An 18,093-nucleotide genomic window follows, 5' to 3' on the forward strand; every position below is an offset into this window, starting at 1 on the left:
TCTCAAACAGCTAGTACTAGGTGTGTTGCACCCTGTGGGCATTCAATAAATGCTACTTTAGTACCGCTGTATGTTTGTACATGGAGTAAACTGGAGGCTGAGTAGCCTAGTCTGTCCTAGAAATCACACATTTAGGCACATATAGACAAAAAGTTATTTTGCGAAAGCTGCCTGAAACCAGGCAACATGAGTCACCTTCATAAAAAATATTGTACGCTAGTATTCGTCTTGCACAATTTACTCAATACAGGTTCCAAATTCTAGTAATTCCCCTCTGTATAGTTTATATATAGGAGTGTTATTAATTTTACAACTATATAAACACACACCTGTCTGCTGTGTGACTTTGGGCAAATCACTTAACTTCTCTGGGCCTCAGTTACCTCATCTATAAAATGGAGATTAAGACTGTGAGCCCTAAGTGGGACAACCTGATTACCTTGTATCTACCCCAGCGCTTACAACAGTGCATGGCACACAGTAAGCACTTAAATACCATTATTATTATTATTATTATTATAGCCACCGGAAAAGTGTAGCAGGCTGAGAGCCATTGGGGAGATAGGGATATGGGGGATGAAACTGGGATAAATGGGATCAGAGCAGTCCCCGGGAATAATTGGGAGGGCAGGGGAGGAAGGGATTTTTAAAGTTCTTATTAGCTTTCGTGTCCCCTGGAGAGTATTCATTCATTCATTCATTCAATCGTATTTATTGAGTGCTTACTTCGTGCAAAGCACAGTTCTAAGTGCTTGGGAGAGTATAATAAAACAATAAACAGGCAGTCCCTGCCCACAATGAGCATACAGTCTAGAGGGGTGGGGAGAAAGTAATATAAATATATGGGTTTCAAATTTACTATTTTCACCTGACTGCAATTTTTTTTGAAATAAATGTTCCTGCTGCTTTCCAAACATACCTAGCACACCAAGGACACTAATATGCACAGGACCACAGCTAGTCTGTATAAAGATATTCTAAATAATTTTTTATTAGAATTATAAACTATTTCTAAATAGTTTTTATTAGAATTGTATTTATTGTATCATCTATAAGGTGATTCATCATCATCAATCGTATTTATTGAGCGCTTACTATGTGCAGAACACTGTACTAAGCACTTGGGAAGTACAAATTGGCAACATATAGAGACAGTCCCTACCCAACAGTGGGCTCACAGTCTAAAAGGGGGAGACAGAGAACAAAACCAAACATACTAACAAAATAAAATAAACAGAATAGATATGTACAAGCAAAATAAATAAATAAATAAATAAATAGAGTAATAAATATGTACAAACATATATACATATATACAGGTGCTGTGGGGAAGGGAAGGAGGTAAGATGGGGGGATGGAGAGGGGGACGACGGGGAGAGGAAGGAAGGGGCTCAGTCTGGGAAGGTGACTGTATCCACAACGGTTTAATCAATAGTATTTATAAAACATCTAAAGTGCACAGAGTACTTTACTGAGCATAAAAGGAGAGTACAATAGAATTAATATGTGTGGGCCTTGGCCTCAGAGAGCTAACAATTTAGTTGGGGCCATAAGACAGTAGTGATTTGTCAACTTTATTCGAAGTGCAGAACGATCAATAAGACTAAGACCGAGCCCCCCTTTTCCTCTGCTCCTCCTCCCCTCCTCACTGCCAACTCCCTCCCTCTGCTCTATCCCCCTCCCCGCCCCACAGCACTTGTGTATAGATGTACGTATTTATTATTCTATTTAATTTATTAATGATGTGTATATATCTATAATTCCATTTATTTATATTGATGCTATTGACGCCTGTCTACTGGCTTGTTTTGTCTGTCTCCCCCCTTCTAGACTGTGAGCCCGTTGTTGGGTAGGGATTGTCTCTATTATTATTACGCCGTCAAATGGTAAGATAAAAGAAAAGCCGTAGCACGGGTTGAACATGAAATATTTGCAAGGCGGTAATTGAATAGCTGCACTAAGCCAATCAAAACAGCATGCTCCCATGACAAACTTGACGAAAACGCATCTGTTCTTGGGCAACGTGAATAAAGCTAATATTTACTCAATTAGGTTTTAAACGCATGCAGGCTATTTGCCTGAACCAAAACTTACACAAGGACTCTATTGGCCAAAAAGCGAATGAACAGGAGCAACTTGAGGCATCTTTTCTTTGTAATACCAAGACCTAGCCACTTCTGTCTAAATACCACTGTCCACTGTTGGGTAGGGACTGTCTCTATATGTTGCCAATTTGTACTTCCCAAGCGCTTAGTACAGTGCTCTGCACACAGTAAGCACTCAATAAATACGATTGATGATGATGATGATTAATCCACTGTCCATCTCCCATCTCTTTCCTTATTTCCTCCATCTCCCAAGGCAGCTACCTTGGCCAAGTGGCTTTGCCTTGATGCCTCTGGGAAGGTAATAGACCATAAGACGAGAGATTTTTAGAACACATTATGTACTTGAAAAAACTATCTTCTGTAATGTAGTTCTTTTGGACCACGTTCAGCCACTGTTAAAATTTCCAGGGGTAACGAACACAAGCACGTAGTGACTTAAGTAGTAGTTACCTTACCTTCTTCATAAATCCCATGCAGGCTAGATTACTCTTCTAGAAGAACTGCTCTTTTGAACATGTAATCAGTGCCTCACCAGCACCCTCTTAATAATAGTAATAATGGCATTTATTAAGTGCTTACTATGTGCAAAGCACTGTTCTAAGCGCCGGGGAAGTTACAAGGTGATCAGTTTGTCCCACTCGGGGCTCACAGTCTTCATCCCCATTTTCCAGATGAGGGAACTGAGGCCCAGAGAAGTTAAGTGACTTGCCCCAAGTCACACAGCTGACAACTGGAGGAGCCGGGATTTGAACCCATGACCTCTGACTCCCAAGTCCGTGCTTGTCCCACTGAGCCACGCTGCTTCTCTTAAGAAGGTAGTACAGCCTTATTTCGCCTACCAATAACAACAGTTTCAACAGTAAGATAGCCCCGCAGAGGTCAAAACCCACAGCCCCGCCATCACCCATCGGTTTAGGCCCTCACCCACCCAAGATGAATGCCCTCCCTCCGCTCTCTTCCTCCCTTCAAAGCCCTACTGAGAGCTCACCTCCTCCAGGAGGCCTTCCTAGACTGAGCCCCCTCCTTCCTCTCCCCTTCCTCCCCCTCCCCATCCCCCCTGCCTTACCTTCTTCCCCTCCCCACAGCACCTGTATATATGCATATATGTTTGTACGTATTTATTACTCTATTGCTGAGACACGTTTCCAGAAACCTCACTTCTCAACGGTTAATAAGGCAGGCTGCTAATACTCAAACAGTAGATGTTGGAGGTTAAATTCCACTACAGTAAATGTTGCTTTGCATCAGGAAGTGAGTCAATAGGAAAGTTAATGATCTCCCCCTTCTAGACTGTGAGCCCGTTTTTGATTAGGGGCCATCTCTGTATGTCGCCAACTTGTACTTCCCAAGCGCTTAGTACAGTGCTCTGCACACAGTAAGTGCTCAATAAATACGACTGAATGAATAATAATGATCATTATGGCATTTGTTAAGCACTTACTATGAGCCAGACACTGTACGAAGTGCTGGGGTAGGTACATTCTGTGGGTTAATGCAAAACAGTTTTGTAAGTGTAATACAAAATTAATATCATTAATGAATTTACTAGACTGGTAAATGTACTACACTGGCAAGGCAGTTGTCACCATTACACCTTGTTGGTGCATGACTTTCTAACTCAAAACTTCCAATGACTTCATCAGGTGTTTATTAAATAATCAAAAAATACTTTCACACTGAGAATCACGCTAGAGAAGCAGCATGGCTCAGTGGGAAGAGCCCGGGCTTTGGAGTCAGAGGTCATGGGTTCAAATCCTGGCTCTGCCACTTAGCTGTGTGACCTTGGGCAAGTCACTTAACTTCTCTAGGCCTCAGTTCCCTCATCTGTAAAATGATGATGAAGACTGTGAGCCCCACGTGGGACAACCTGATCACCTTGTAAACTCCCCAGCGCTTAGAACAGTGCTTTGCACATAGTAAGCGCTTAATAAATGCTATTATTATTATTATTATTATTATCAAAGGTATCTCTAAAACAAATAGTACTACAGAACAGCAGCCAAGATTTTGTTTTGAAGGCAGTGGAGAGGCAATAAGAGAAGAAAGGGCTTTCAGAAAGCCTGAAATTTACTGGTACTAAACGTTCTGCATTTGGTGCAAGGATTTGGCCAAAGATACAAAACTAACTTTCCAGATCTGCTCGATATGAGCATGGCTAAAGAGAATTAAAACCAAACATACCAAAACATCGAAGCGAAAAACCTATTTGCCGTTCTGAAAGAGCACTGGGGAGAAATTACTGTAACTTTATTAGAAATGCAGTTTCCTTAAACACGACCCACTCTAGGACAGTAGGTTCAAGAAATAATGTGGATAACTCAACGATACCCTCCACCCTGATTAGCTTAACGACTTTTGGACATCACTTCAAATATGTTTTTAATTAATTCTGAACCTTCAGATCAACATAATCTGGTAGCATAATTGAGGCAGTGATTCACACTCTTCCAAAGTATGAATCACTGCCTGAACAACTAATTTTAAATTGAGAAATCATACTCTGATTCACTAGCAGGTTCACGTACTAGAGTTAACCTATGGCTGTCTACTCTAGTAAATTAGACAAGCAATAGGGTTTTTACAAAATACGGTTTCCCAATTCAAAATTAGTTAAGTTTAACAGCGGTTTGGGAACGTTTAAAAACATTACTCATCAACAATCATGTAGCAGAACAAATCTTAAGTGAATTAATTAATTAAAGAGACAGACTAATATAATAATGGTATCCTCCCCACAGCACTTGTGTATAATTTGCACATATCTATTACTCTATTTTTATTAATGATGTGCACATATCTATAATTCTATTTATTTTGATGGTACTGACACCTGTCTACTTGTTTTGTTTTGCTGTCTGTCTCCCCCTTCTAGACTGTGAGCCCGTTTTTGGGTAGGGACTGTCTCTATATGTTGCCGAATTGTACTTTCCAAGCGCTTAGTGCGGTGCTCTGCACACAGTGAGTGCTCAATAAATGATCGAATGAATGAGTCTCATAAATATAATATATATAAATGTAAATATAAATGGGTTCTATTACTGGACTAGAATATATTACTGGAATAGAATAGTGGACTGTGGATTATTATTATTATTAACCAATAACAACAACAGCATTTGTTAAGTGCTCACTAAGCTTCAGGCACTGTATTAAGTGCTGGGGTGGATACAAGCAAATCAGGTTGGAAACAGTCCATGTCATCATCATCATCATCATCATCATCAATCGTATTTATTGAGCGCTTACTATGTGCAGAGCACTGTACTAAGCGCTTGGGAAGTACAAGTTGGCAACATATAGAGACAGTCCCTACCCAACAGTGGGCTCACAGTCTAAAAGGGGGAGACAGGGAACAAAACCAAACATACTAACAAAATAAAATAAATAGAATAGATATGTACAAACAAAATAAATAAATAAATAATGTCCCATATGGGGTTGGCAAGAGATGGACGAGATTGAAGTTCATTAGAGAAGCTAAGTGTGCACGCTGGGTTGTAGTGTGAGAGCAGCGAGTTGAGGTAGGAGGGGGCAAGGCGATGGGGTGCTTTAAAGCTGATGGTAAGGCGTTTCTATTTTAGGTGGAAGTGAATGGGCGACACTGGAGGTCCTTCAGTGTGGAAACGTAGCAAATGCTTTGACATATTTATATGCCTTCTACATTAAAAAAAGCTTTTAATGATAAGCTTTGGCAGGCTGTCTATATTTCATTTTCATCTAAACTGCATAGGTCTTAAAGAGTAAAATTAGATATTATGTGTGTGGGAAGAGCTACTTGGAAGAAGTATAAATCTCTTCACACTGCTGCTGGCCACAACCGAATGACAGCTCTTCGATAAAGTCTTGAAAATAGCCTGGCCACTCTAAGAACAGCTTGGCTGTTCACTCTTTAAGTATGTAGTAATGTGATTTAAAAAACAAAACAAAACAAACAAAAAAGAATCCAACTCTAAAACTAGTTGGAAGCCTAATTACCTAGACACCAGCTACAACATCTGAATTCCTTTAAGGCCAATGGATTACCACCCCCCTCACCCCGCTGCTGCCTCCAAATACTCTGCTTAAATCTCAGTGCTCTCTGTCCTACCGGCTACAACACTGATCCAACCACTTAGTTCCTGCCTTGACTACTCCACGAGACTCCTTGCTGATCTCCCTGCCTCCTGTCTCTCCCCTTCCCAGTCCATACCTCACTCTGCTGCCCGGATCGTTTTTCTAAAAAAGTTCCAATCTCCCCACTCCTCAAAAACCTCCCACGGTTGCCCATCCATCTCCACATCAAAGGGCAACTCCTCACCACTACTTTTAAAGCACAATCAGCTCTTCCCCTTACCTTACCTCGCTGATTTCCAACTTCAACCCAATCTGCACAGGTCACTCTACTACCAACCTACTCATTGGACCTCATTCTGATCTTTCTCACCAGTGACCCCTCGCCAACGGTCCTCCCTCCGGCCTTGTGCTCCCTCTCCGTTCATATCAAGCGGACCACAACTCCCCCATCGTCAAAGTCCAATTAAAATCATATCTTCTTTGAAAGGCCTTCTCTAAGTCCTCATGTGTCCTATTCACCCTCATCTATGTACTTGGGTCTGTATCCCTTAAGCACTTTGATTTTCACCCTACCCCCACAGCACATATGAACATATCCACCTGTAAATGATTTTAAAAACTGACTTGCCCCCCTACTCTGAAAGTTCCTCATGGGCAGAGATCATGACTACTGCATTATACTCTCCCAGTGCTTAGTTCTGAATTTTGCACAGTTAAGTGCTCCGTGAATACCACTGATTGATTCCCCCCAGGGAAATCATTTAAAGGAGGAAAAAGAATGGGGGAATCCTTTCTAGCAAAGTCAGGGTAGTCTTCTCCATCCCTCAAGAGGTTTCCCATCCCCATAAGAGGCAGCAAATACATAATAATAGCAGTATTTATCATCAATCGTATTTATTGAGCGCTTACTGTGTGCAGAGCACTGTACTAAGCCCTTGGGAAGTACAAATTGGCAACATATAGAGACAGTCCCTACCCAACAGTGGGCTCACAGTCTAAAAGTATTTAGGGTTTTTTTAACAGTATTTGTTAAGTCCTCACTATGTGTCAGGCAGTGTACTAAATGCAGGGATAGATCCACGATAGTCAGGTCCCACATGGGGCTCACAGTCTAAGTAGGAGGTACTGAATCCCCATTTTACAAATGAGGGAACTGAGGCACAAAGAAGTTAAGTGATTGCCCAAGTTCACGGAGCAAATAAGTGATGGAGCTGGGATTAGAACCCAGGCCCTCTGACTCCTAGGCTTGTGCTCTTTCCACTATGCCATGCTGCTTTTCTACACTCGATCAACACTACATTAGAACACTATAATTTGAATTCACATATGTTGAGTAATTAAGCTCTAATTCAGAAGTTTCCGTATGGCAAAAATCTATATTTTAAGGGAGATGTATGCCGTTCTGCAGGTAGAGTCTTCTGAAGAAACAACGGCTAACCCGATTAACACAGCTGACATTCTTTAACATATCTATGTCTGAAGCGACGGGCTCAGACACAGTCTCCGTGTCCAGAGGGAGACTTGGAGAGGGAGACTGACCCCCACTATACAGATGAGAAAACTGAGGTCCAGAGAGGTTAGTGGACCTGTTCTAGGTCACCTCAATATGTCAAAAACAGAACTACTCATCTTCCCGCCCAAATATACTGTCCTTCCCATCACTGTAACATACTGTACATATTTACTATTCTTTTTATTTTGTTAATGATGTGTATTTAGCTTTAATTCTATTTGTTCTGACGCCTTGACACCTGTCCTCATGTTTTGTTTTGTTGTCTTGTCTCCCCCTTCTAGACTGTGAGCCCGTTGTTGGGTAGGGACCGTCTCTATATGTTGCCAACGTGTACTTCCCAAGCGCTTAGTACAGTGCTCTACACACAGTAAGCGCTCAATAAATACGACTGAATGAATGAATATCTACCTCAGCACTTAGACCAGTGCTTGGCCCAAAGTAAGCACTTAGCAAGTATTAATATTATTATTACTATCATCAACCCTGATGCCAAGGAACGGGTTCAGGTTCCTTCCAGAGCATCAAAGCCAGAGAGAAGCATGACTGCATACGTATAAATTCTGCGAGAAGAGGATTCAGTGGAATAGCAGCAGAGCACAAGCAATGCTGATTCCCGGTTTTCAAATCAGCAGGGGATAATCCCTACCTACTTGATAGCATGGGTTGTTCTGTTCCAAAACAAGGCATGAAAATAATCATTATTTTAAAAAGTACGACATAGCTACGTCACACCTACACCTGGGCCTGTTGAGCAGCTGACAAAACCCTTCTCTTCCTCCTGCGTTTATTCAGATTTCCTGAGAAGGCACTCATTAGATTGTTGACTCCTCTACTAGACTGGAAGCTCCCGGAGGGCAGGGATCACGTTTACCAACTCTTATTCTATCACACTTCTCCAAGCACTTAGTAACAGTGCTCTGCACTGTCGGCGTTCAATAAAAACCATTGACTGATTAATACAGAAGTTCAGACTCATGTAAATAATAGCATTTACTGAAGAAGCAGTCAATGCGGACTTACCAAAGTGCAGTGGCCTCTACCAAACGCACGTGAAACACAAATAAAAGAAATCAATAGTCTCTTCCCAGATTCCCAGAAGTAACTTAAACATCCTCTAACAGGAGAGAAAAATAGAAGAACATCTGCATTCGACGCTATGTGTGGTCCTGTTGGCTGAATGACAGCAGCGGGGATGCACTCTCGAAGCTTATTTTCATCCTCTATTCCTGTCCCCAATCCTTCCCTTATATTTTTGGTTCGGAATCGGGAGTGGGAAGAACGGAGGAAACGGCAGAAATGACGATTTCAAACACTGAGAAGCTAGCCCAGTATAGTTTACCCCACCTGTATTCAATGTGGGCCTACCTAAATTGCCCCTGGCAAGACTTGTCATTTATGAGCCCAATTCTGATGGACAGAAAGATCAAGAGGTAGGAAAAGGATACTTACTGTGTTTATTCTTTAAATCTTTATAAAATCTTGCAATTAATGGTTCTTTTCTTACATTTGCCTCTTGCCTGAAATGCAGAGAGGGGACAGTTGTGAGAAACACGGAGTTCACCCACCAGGTAGTTTTTATTAAAAAAAAAAAACCAAACGGGTTGCTCAAGAAGTGAATTTTTTTATTTAATACTGTTACTGCACCTACTTACCAGTTTTGACAATACACCTCAAGTTAGCCAAGGACCTTAACTAGGCTACCCCCACCATGGGATTGGCACGGGTGCCATTAGCTTCAGCCTCATGGCTCTGTGGGGAAGATGAGCAGTTCCAGCTAGCCTGCATCAAGCCCTTGCAACCAGAAAGGGGTCAGAGGTGGAACTGAGATGCCGGCTTCACCTGTGGCCCTCCGCAGATGAGATCCGCTCCCCAGTGCGGTCCCAGAACTCCGTCCCTGGGCCCCGTGTACTCCCTTCACCCCCAGTCCATCCAGACAGCCAGGGTACCTCCTGGGGAAGAGTCAGGAACGAGAGCTCCAGAGTTACTGAGAAGCAGCAGTGGAAAGAGCACGGGCTTTGGGGTCCGAGGTCGTGGGTTCAAATCTCCACTCCGCCAACTGTCAGCTGTGTGACTTTGGGCAAGTCACTTAACTTCTCTGGGCCTCAGTTCCCCCATCTTTAAAATGGGGATTGACACTGTGAGCCTCGCGTGGGACAACCTGATCACCTTGTAACCCCCCAGAGCTTAGAACAGTGCTTTGCACATAGTAAGCGCTTAACAAGTACCATCATTATTATTATTATTACTGTAGGGGCTTCTTGAACCCCTTGGGGCCACCGAGTTACTTTGCCCTGTCCACTTTGGGGCTATACCTTTCCTGGCCCCTTAAAAGCCACCCCCTCCACCCCCATTCTAACACAGCCAAAATCTCAACCCCTCTGCTCAGCATGAAGCACTGAACCCCTGATGAACGGGACAGGGTGTGTCGCTAACGTAGACCACAATTTTTAAAAACTAATCTGGACCTCTAAAGAACCTCTCATGTACATCTCCTGAAATCTCTGGAGGAGAAAAACAGTATTGTCACCAAATTGCCCATTAAGAAATACTTAAAGGGAAGCCTGAAGGAAATGGAATTAATAGGAACCAGAAGCCGTGACTCATAGTGCTCGCAATAACAGCTACGCTAAAATGACCGCTTTAAACAATTTGTTTGGTAATGAATTCTCTGATTAATCAAAATTTAGATTATGCTCTGGAAAAAAAAAATGCCTAGATTAAGGCATCATCAGGGAATTGCAAGCAGAATCTTCTACAAGCATGGCTATGAGCCAGTCTTTATTTCAACACTGATCTTAACTGCTTACATTTTAATTTATTTAAAAGGCTTGGATCTAAATGCTAAGTACAGTTTCCCATATACTTATAGAGGAATGTGTAAATATGATACCCAAAATACCCATGAAAAATCCACCTAACAAAAAAATTGGGTGCCAATCATTTTGGGCCTTAACAACAAGATGGATCAGTGTCAGTAACCCTGCATTTTAGAGATTTTTACAGTCACTCCAAAGGTTAGCCCTAATTAGTCAAAAACTGTCAAAAACTCCTGTGCCTTCTGGTTTACCAGCTGGATAAGAGTTTCACTGGCCCTCTCAGGTTATAGCTAATCCTCCTTTTTGTACTGAATTCTTTGAAAAGTCAAACCACCTCTAACTCTGGGTATTACTGGCAGAGATCTTTTTTCCTCAGGGGATTTTGGGGGGCACTTATTTATTTCTTTTTTTTGGGTCACTCACCTCACACAACTTGTTGTATTTACATTATAGCACTCCTTTCTAAAGGATGATTCATTTTTCTTATCCTCTGTTGCTCTCGGTTGTCTCTTTACGTGAATCTGTATGAGAAAACAAAGCAATCGTGGAGTGAAACTACCTTCAAATGTAACAACCTTCAATTACAAAGAGTGCAAGCTGAAGTCATTTCTAAGTTTTTAAAAAACTGTCTCCATTTCCAAGGGTGTTCAGCTAAGGACGACGGGCCGTTCTTTCACACTGGCACGTCAAATACTTGTGTGATGAAGTGAAATATCGGCAGAATACGAAACATAAGTTATCATTCTGTGAGATGGACGCCACATGAGATGCTTAATTTACAGCTACTGCTTACAGACGGTAAATTTGTGGAAAGAGAGTGCTTTGTAGAGACCGTGGCACCCTGGACTGGCCTTGCACTTCATACACAAGCTAATATTCTGACATGGTGATATGGTATTTGCTGGCAAGGAACCTATGGTCAAAATAAATTCAATGCAGAAAAATCCCTCATTTACTTTCGCTTTGACCTAAATTTTTGCTTCTTCACCTGATAGTTTTATGCCCTACCGAATTTCTTTCCAGCTCTTGACCTAGGCTAATTTCAAAGTCTAGAATGAGCCACACATGCTGCCATTATTCTTAACGCGCCGCTGACTAATCGAACACCTCCACTTTCTGAAAGGAGAATTTCCTCCCCATTTTCCAGAGCACCGCTGCTCAAAGATGTCAAACTATTCTAAAATCCTGGATTGTCCGGTCTTTCCCAGGATCTGAGATAAAGAATCTTTTCAAGGTAGGTGCAGTCAAAACCATAATTAACCATTCTCAAAGGTGGCTCAGTCCCGCTCAAACAATTTGGGTTCAAATCCAGGCTGGCTAGTCACACATCTACACCGGCCCTACGACCTCTCGCTTAGTTCTGGAACCACCCAACCCCAGGTCGAAGGCTGATAATCGCCAGACTCAGGAATCCGGGTCACTACGGGAGACCCTGGTCCAGACTGTGTGTCATCCTTCCCTCACTCTTGTTACAAAGGGAGCTGGGAAGCTCACGTCTTTGCTCCATTTGGCTTGAGATCTGCCAGTCGAGAGACCCGGGTTCTAATCCTGGCTTTGCTACCTGCCTGCTGTGAGACCCTGGGCACATTTAACAGCTCTGTGCTTCAGTTTCCCTCACCTATGAGGGAATGATGGAATACCTGCTCTTAATCTTTCTTAGACTGGGAGCCCCAAGTGGAGCAGGCAACTGTGCCTGACGATTATCCTGTATCCGCCCCAGGGCTCAGCACAGTGCTTGCCACAGAGCAAGGATCTAAATGCCATTATTATCATCATCACTATTACAGAGGATCCAAAATCACTCCTGAGGTAATGCACTATTGGCTGAAAATAGGGCAGAGGGATCCAAAATACTGTCTGAAGTCCTGAGGTCATAATTTTAAATAACAATACCACCTGATGTCCCTCTCAGGGTCACGCCTGGAGAGTTTCCAGTACTCTATCAGTCTTAAGTGTTGGGGGGAGAGTCAAGAAGAGGCACAATCATTCCATTCCTAGCTTGGGCAGTAGCTAGCAAGTGGAAGGCAATCCGCTACAAGTCAAAACTCACCTGTGCTGGGCAGCAGCAGCATGGGAGAGAGTCGACGGCAGAAACTCAAGTTTACTGCGTGGAAGGAGGCAATGGTAAACCACTTCTGGATTTTTATCAAGAAAAAACTACAGATACACTACCAGAATGACTGCAGATGGAGATGGGGCGTTCTGGGAGAGATGTGTCCATGGTGTTGCTATGAGCTGGGGACGACTCGACGGCATGAAGACAAGACCACCCGAAGAGCGGAGTCAAGTTTCCGCTTTCGTACCAAACAGCCGCAACTAATTCCAGGATTGTATGGACAGAATCCGAAGGTTCCCAAATGTGAACAGTCATCAAATTCATTTAAAAAACAAATGCCAGGAATAAAATGCTGAGCTAAATGTTACCTTCTCCCTAACCAATGTCATATTTTCTGTTCTGCTTAAGGAAAATGTCTTTCTGGCTTACCTTAATGCAGCCTTCTGGTGCAGTGAGTTTATATATCACTTGAAAAGGTTTGCGGTCAACCGGACACGAAGACAGGGTCTAAAAAAAAGATTTTTAGTGTATTATAACTTGCAAGCTTATATTATATTGCCTTCACAGCATTGTTAAAATCTGCCCTTTCCTCTCCATCCAAACACTATTACGTTAATCCAGGCATTTATTCTATACCACATGAGTACTGCAACTGTCTCCGCACTGAGCTCACTGTCTCCTGTCTCTCCCCCCTGCAACCATACTCACTGTGTTGCTCAGAAAATTTCTCTAAAAAGAATCTCCCCACTCCTCAAGAACCTCCAGTGATTGCCCATCCACCTCCACATCAAACAGAAACTCCTTTCCTTCGGTTTAAGCCCTCAAATCAGCTCGCCCCCTCCTATCTTACTACACTGATCTCCACTGAAGCTCAGCCTACACACTTTGCTCCGTTAGCATCAGCTCGCTCAGCGTGTCCCGATCTCGTCTATCTTGCCGCTGATCCCTTTCCCACATCCTCCCTCTGGCCTCGTTCATTCACATCTCTTCCTAGAGGCCTTCTCTGATTAAGTCCCCTTCTCCCCAGCTCATTCTCCTTTGTCATCTACGCACTTTGATCTGTATTTAGTATTCACTCCAGCCTCGGCCTCACAGAACTTATTTGCATATCTATAAAATTATACATTATAAATTAGGTATTTATATTAAAGTCTGTAGACTTTTTGAGGGCAGGGAACGTGACTACCAACTCTGTGGTACTGTACTTTCCCAAGTGCTTAGTACAGTGCTCTGCACACAGGAAGTGCTCAGTAAATACCACTGAGTGACTTATCGCTATTAAGAAACAGACAACTGTAATAAAACAGTTATGTTTGCTTTTCTCTCCACTGAACTGCTAAGTTTATGATACCCCAACAAAGGATCATTTAGAGGCTAAACGGTTAAGATATTAAACAGTTTCACAAGTTTCTAACATGGATCTATAAAACTGCCTGAAAATCTGAACCAATAGCTTTCCTTACTCAACAGAGGCAAGAAACAAGAGGATACAACCTGATCTACGTCAATGTAACAAAGAACTGGTTATCCTTTAAGGAGTCACAACAACCACTACAGTTAAAAGTTCCTAAAATACACAAAGCTAAGAAGCAGCATGGCTTAGCGGACAGAGCCTGGGCCTGCGAGTCGAAGGACCTGAGTTCTAATCCCAGATCCACCACCTGTCTGTTGTGTGACCTTGGCCAAGTCACTTTAACTTCTCTGTGCCTCAGTTACCTCATCTGTAAAATGTCTCGGTCTCAAGGTTTGTCTTAGGACATTTGGAGGTAACTCCAAATAAAGCAATTTTTAACTTTTGGGGGGGAACTACATTTTCCATTAGAAACTTTTAAGGCCACACTGACTCTCGGCCAGTAGCTCAAGTCCTCTAACTGATCCAACAAAACGGAGTTTTTCTTTAGCAAAGACTATGGCAGAGTAACTTGGATCGGGAGAAATGAGATTTAAGTCTTTTACAAGGGATTTAGGATTAATTATATGATACTAGCCCTCTGGTTTAGGTCTTTATTTTAGCTTTTGTACTTTTAATAAATGACAAAATGAATATTAATAACGTATGATAAGTGAACCTGCAGTTTAAAGAGTTGAGTTTCATAACTTGTACGAATGTGACACATAAATGTGGTCATTCTGGGTAAAAAGCAAACATTAAAAAAGATGTCAATAACTTCAAAAAATTCTAAGGTTTAAGAAATTGTTCTTTCCGGTGGGAAATTTGAATAAAGCTTCAAAGAAGTTGCTCTCCCATTATGGGGTAAGGTCCTGGTGGGCAGGGAACTTTACAATGTGCTTTCTAAGTGTGCACGCGCTCTCTCCCCCCACCCCCACCCCCTCATCCAAGAGGCCCATTCAATCAATCAATCGTATTTATTGAGCGCTTACTGTGTGCAGAGCACTGTACTAAGTGCTTGGGAAGTACAAGTTGGCAACATTCCCTGGCTAGTGTGTAGTGTGGGAGACTAAGGCTACATACAAAGACTTCATTTACTCAAGTCCCACTCGAAGTTCACTCCCGTGTCCATGATGAAGAGGCAGGAATGTCTGTCTACAGTCCTTATTCATTCAATCGTATCTATTGAGCGCTTACTGTGTGCAGAGCACTGAACTTAGCGCTTGGGAGTACAAGTCGGCAACATATAGAGACGGTCCCTACCCAACAACGGGCTCACAGTCTAGAAGGGGGAGATAGACAACAAAACAAAACATGTAGACAGGTGTGAAAATAGTGAAAACAAATGGAATTAAAACTACATGCACATCATTAACAAAATAAATAGAATAGTAAATATGTACAAGTAAAATAAACAGAGTACTAAATCTGTATTCATTCATTCAATCATATTTATCGAGCGCTTACTGTGTGCAGTGCACTGTACTAAGCGCTTGGGAAGTAAAAGTTGGCAACTTACAGAGATGGTCCCTACCCAACAACGGGCTCACAGGCTAGAAGGGGGATACAGACAACAAAACAAAACATGTGGACAGGTGTCAAGTCACCAGAATAAATAAAAAATAAGCCAGATACACATCATTAACAAAATAAATAGAATAGTAAATATGTACAAGTAAAATAAATAGAGTAATAAATCTGTACAAACATATATACAGGTACTGTGGGGAGGGGAAGGAGGTAGGGCGGGGGGATGGGGAGGAGGAGAAGAAAAAGGGGGCTCAGTGTGGGAAGGCCTCCTGGAGGAGGTGAGCTCTCAGTAGGGCTTTGAAGGGAGGAAGAGAGCTAGCTTGGCAGATGTGCGGAGGGAGGGCATTCCAGGCCAGGGGGAGGACGGGGGCCGGGGGTCGACGGCGGGACAGGCGAGAACGAGGTACAGTGAGGAGGTTAGCGGCAGAGGAGCAGAGGGTGCGGGCTGGGCTGCAGAAGGAGAGAAGGGAGGTGAGGTAGGAGGGGGCGAGGTGATGGACAGCCTTGAAGCCCAGAGTGAGGAGTTTTTGCTTGATTCATAGGTTGACAGGCAGCCACAGGAGATTTTTGAGGAGGGGCGTAACATGCCCAGAGCATTTCTGTACAAAGATAATCCGGGCAGCAGAGTGAAGTATAGACTGAAGTGGGGAGAGACAGGAGGATAGGAGATCAGAGAGGAGGCTAGCAACATTTAAAAATGGGTGAACACTTCAAAATCTGATTCTCATTACCTGCCAGAAACTGAAATCATTTCCACCCACATTCTGCTTCCACCCCAACGAAAACAGCTATTGCTTTCACTCCTACTTAGCCCATAAGCCCAATGTGGGGCAGGGAATCTGTCCAACCTGATTCTCTTGAATCTACCCCAGTTTCATGTAGCAAATGCTTAAATGCCATTATTATTATTATTATTACCAGTTTAATTTGGCTTATATATTTTTAATGGCAAATACAATAGTTTTGTGCTAATTGGGAGTGGTTGCTAATACATGGATCAGTACAGTGACAAATAGCATGGTTTAGTGGATAGAGCACAGGCTTAGGAGTCAAAAGAACCTGGGTTCTAATTCCAGTTCTGCCACATATCTGCTCTTTGACCTTGGAAAAATCATTTCTTAATTTTTCTGGGCCTCGGTTGTCTTATCTGTAAAAGTGGGGATTAAGAGTGTGAGCCCCATGTAGGACTAGAACTATGTCCAACCTGATTACCTTGTATCTACACCAGTGCTTAGAACGGTGCTTGGCACATAGTAAGCACTTAACAAGTATCAATATATTGTATTTTTTTTTACTCAAAAGAAATCACTGCTTAATTTAATAAGAGAACACAATTGGAAACATTCCGTCTAAAGACTACCTCCTATTATTTTGTTAGTGTAAGTGCAAGGTTCTCTTCTGTTTGCAGGGAATGGCAAAACATCAAGGTCGACACTTGACTTCTTGAAGAACTACTTCACTCTACATTTTTCTCATTCCTCTTACTCCTTCACCTGGGCAACTGCACAATTTGGATTTATGGAACTGCATCCCTTAAACTGAAGCTATTGGCATTAGGTTAATGGGAGAGGAGGGTGAAGAGAAAAAGAATTGTGAGACGAAGGGAAGGAGAATGTGATTTCTGTTTGTTTGAGTGATATAATCAATGATATTTATGGGGTGCTTTGTGCAGATCACTATACTAAGCACTTGGGAAGTTACAATACAAGAGAGTCTGCTGTGTGACTTTGGGCAAGTCACTTAACTTCTCTGTGCCTCAGTTCCCTCATCTGGAAAATGGGGATTGGGACGGTGAGCCTCGTGTGGAACAAGGACCGTGTCTAACCTGACCAGCTTGTATCGACACCAGTGCTTAGAACTGTGCTTGGCACATAGTAAGCACTTATTACTATAATTATTATTACGAGAGTGGAAAGACGCAATCCTTGCGTACAGAAAACTTACCGCCTCCTGCAATATACCATACTCCTTTTATTTCACTTCTCAAATGTCTTTACTTCACATGGCAGGGACTGTTTCTATACGTTGCCAACTTGTACTTCCCAAACGCTTAGTACAGTGCTCTGCACACAGTAAGTGCTCAATAAATACGATTGATTGATTGATGGCAGTAGAATGGAGCTATGGAAAGTTGCAACATACTATCCATTTTTCTAAGTGCGCCTTGGCATTCCTTCCTCTAAAATTCCCTGAGTGCTCCCTTCGGGAGGGTGCTGGAAGTACGGATTTTATAAAGGGGCTGCTGCCGCCACGGGCGCCTGTTTATTCTACAACGAGCGCCTTGGGGGAGTCAGCAGGGTTGGAACTAGAAAGGGTCACTCCCCTCCCCTCAAGCTTAGGAGGAGCAGCGTGGCTCAGTGGAAAGAGCCCGGGCTTTGGAGTCAGAGGTCATGGGTTCGAATCCCAACTCCACCACATGCCTGCTGTGTGACCTTGGGCAAGTCACTTAACTTCTCTGAGCCTCCGTTACCTCATCTGGAAAATGGGGATTAAGACCGTGAGCCTCACGTGGGGCAACCTGATCACCTTGTAACCACCCCCCATCGCTTAGAACAGTGCTCTGCACATAGTAAGCGCTTAACAAATGCCATTATTATTATTATTATTATTATTATAAGCTGTTGGTG

The 18,093-nt window shown here is 42.7% G+C and overlaps 1 protein-coding gene across 4 annotated transcripts in view; it reads right to left on the bottom strand.

The window, feature by feature from the left end:
* SCAF11 (SR-related CTD associated factor 11) overlaps nucleotides 1-18,093 on the bottom strand; it is a 90,040-nt gene that overhangs the window by 23,591 nt on the left and 48,356 nt on the right. For all 4 annotated transcript variants that reach the window (XM_038759364.1, XM_038759340.1, XM_038759348.1 and 1 more), the window contains exons 4-6: nucleotides 12,976-13,053; nucleotides 10,914-11,011; nucleotides 9,124-9,191 (exon numbers count right to left, since the gene is read on the bottom strand). In XM_038759364.1, coding sequence (XP_038615292.1) covers nucleotides 9,124-9,191; nucleotides 10,914-11,011; nucleotides 12,976-13,053 — 244 coding nt within the window. The remainder of the gene's footprint in view (nucleotides 1-9,123; nucleotides 9,192-10,913; nucleotides 11,012-12,975; nucleotides 13,054-18,093) is intronic.

The sequence above is a fragment of the Tachyglossus aculeatus genome, chromosome 2 (genome assembly GCF_015852505.1).
Source record: "Tachyglossus aculeatus isolate mTacAcu1 chromosome 2, mTacAcu1.pri, whole genome shotgun sequence".
In the NCBI taxonomy this organism is placed as follows: domain Eukaryota; kingdom Metazoa; phylum Chordata; class Mammalia; order Monotremata; family Tachyglossidae; genus Tachyglossus; species Tachyglossus aculeatus.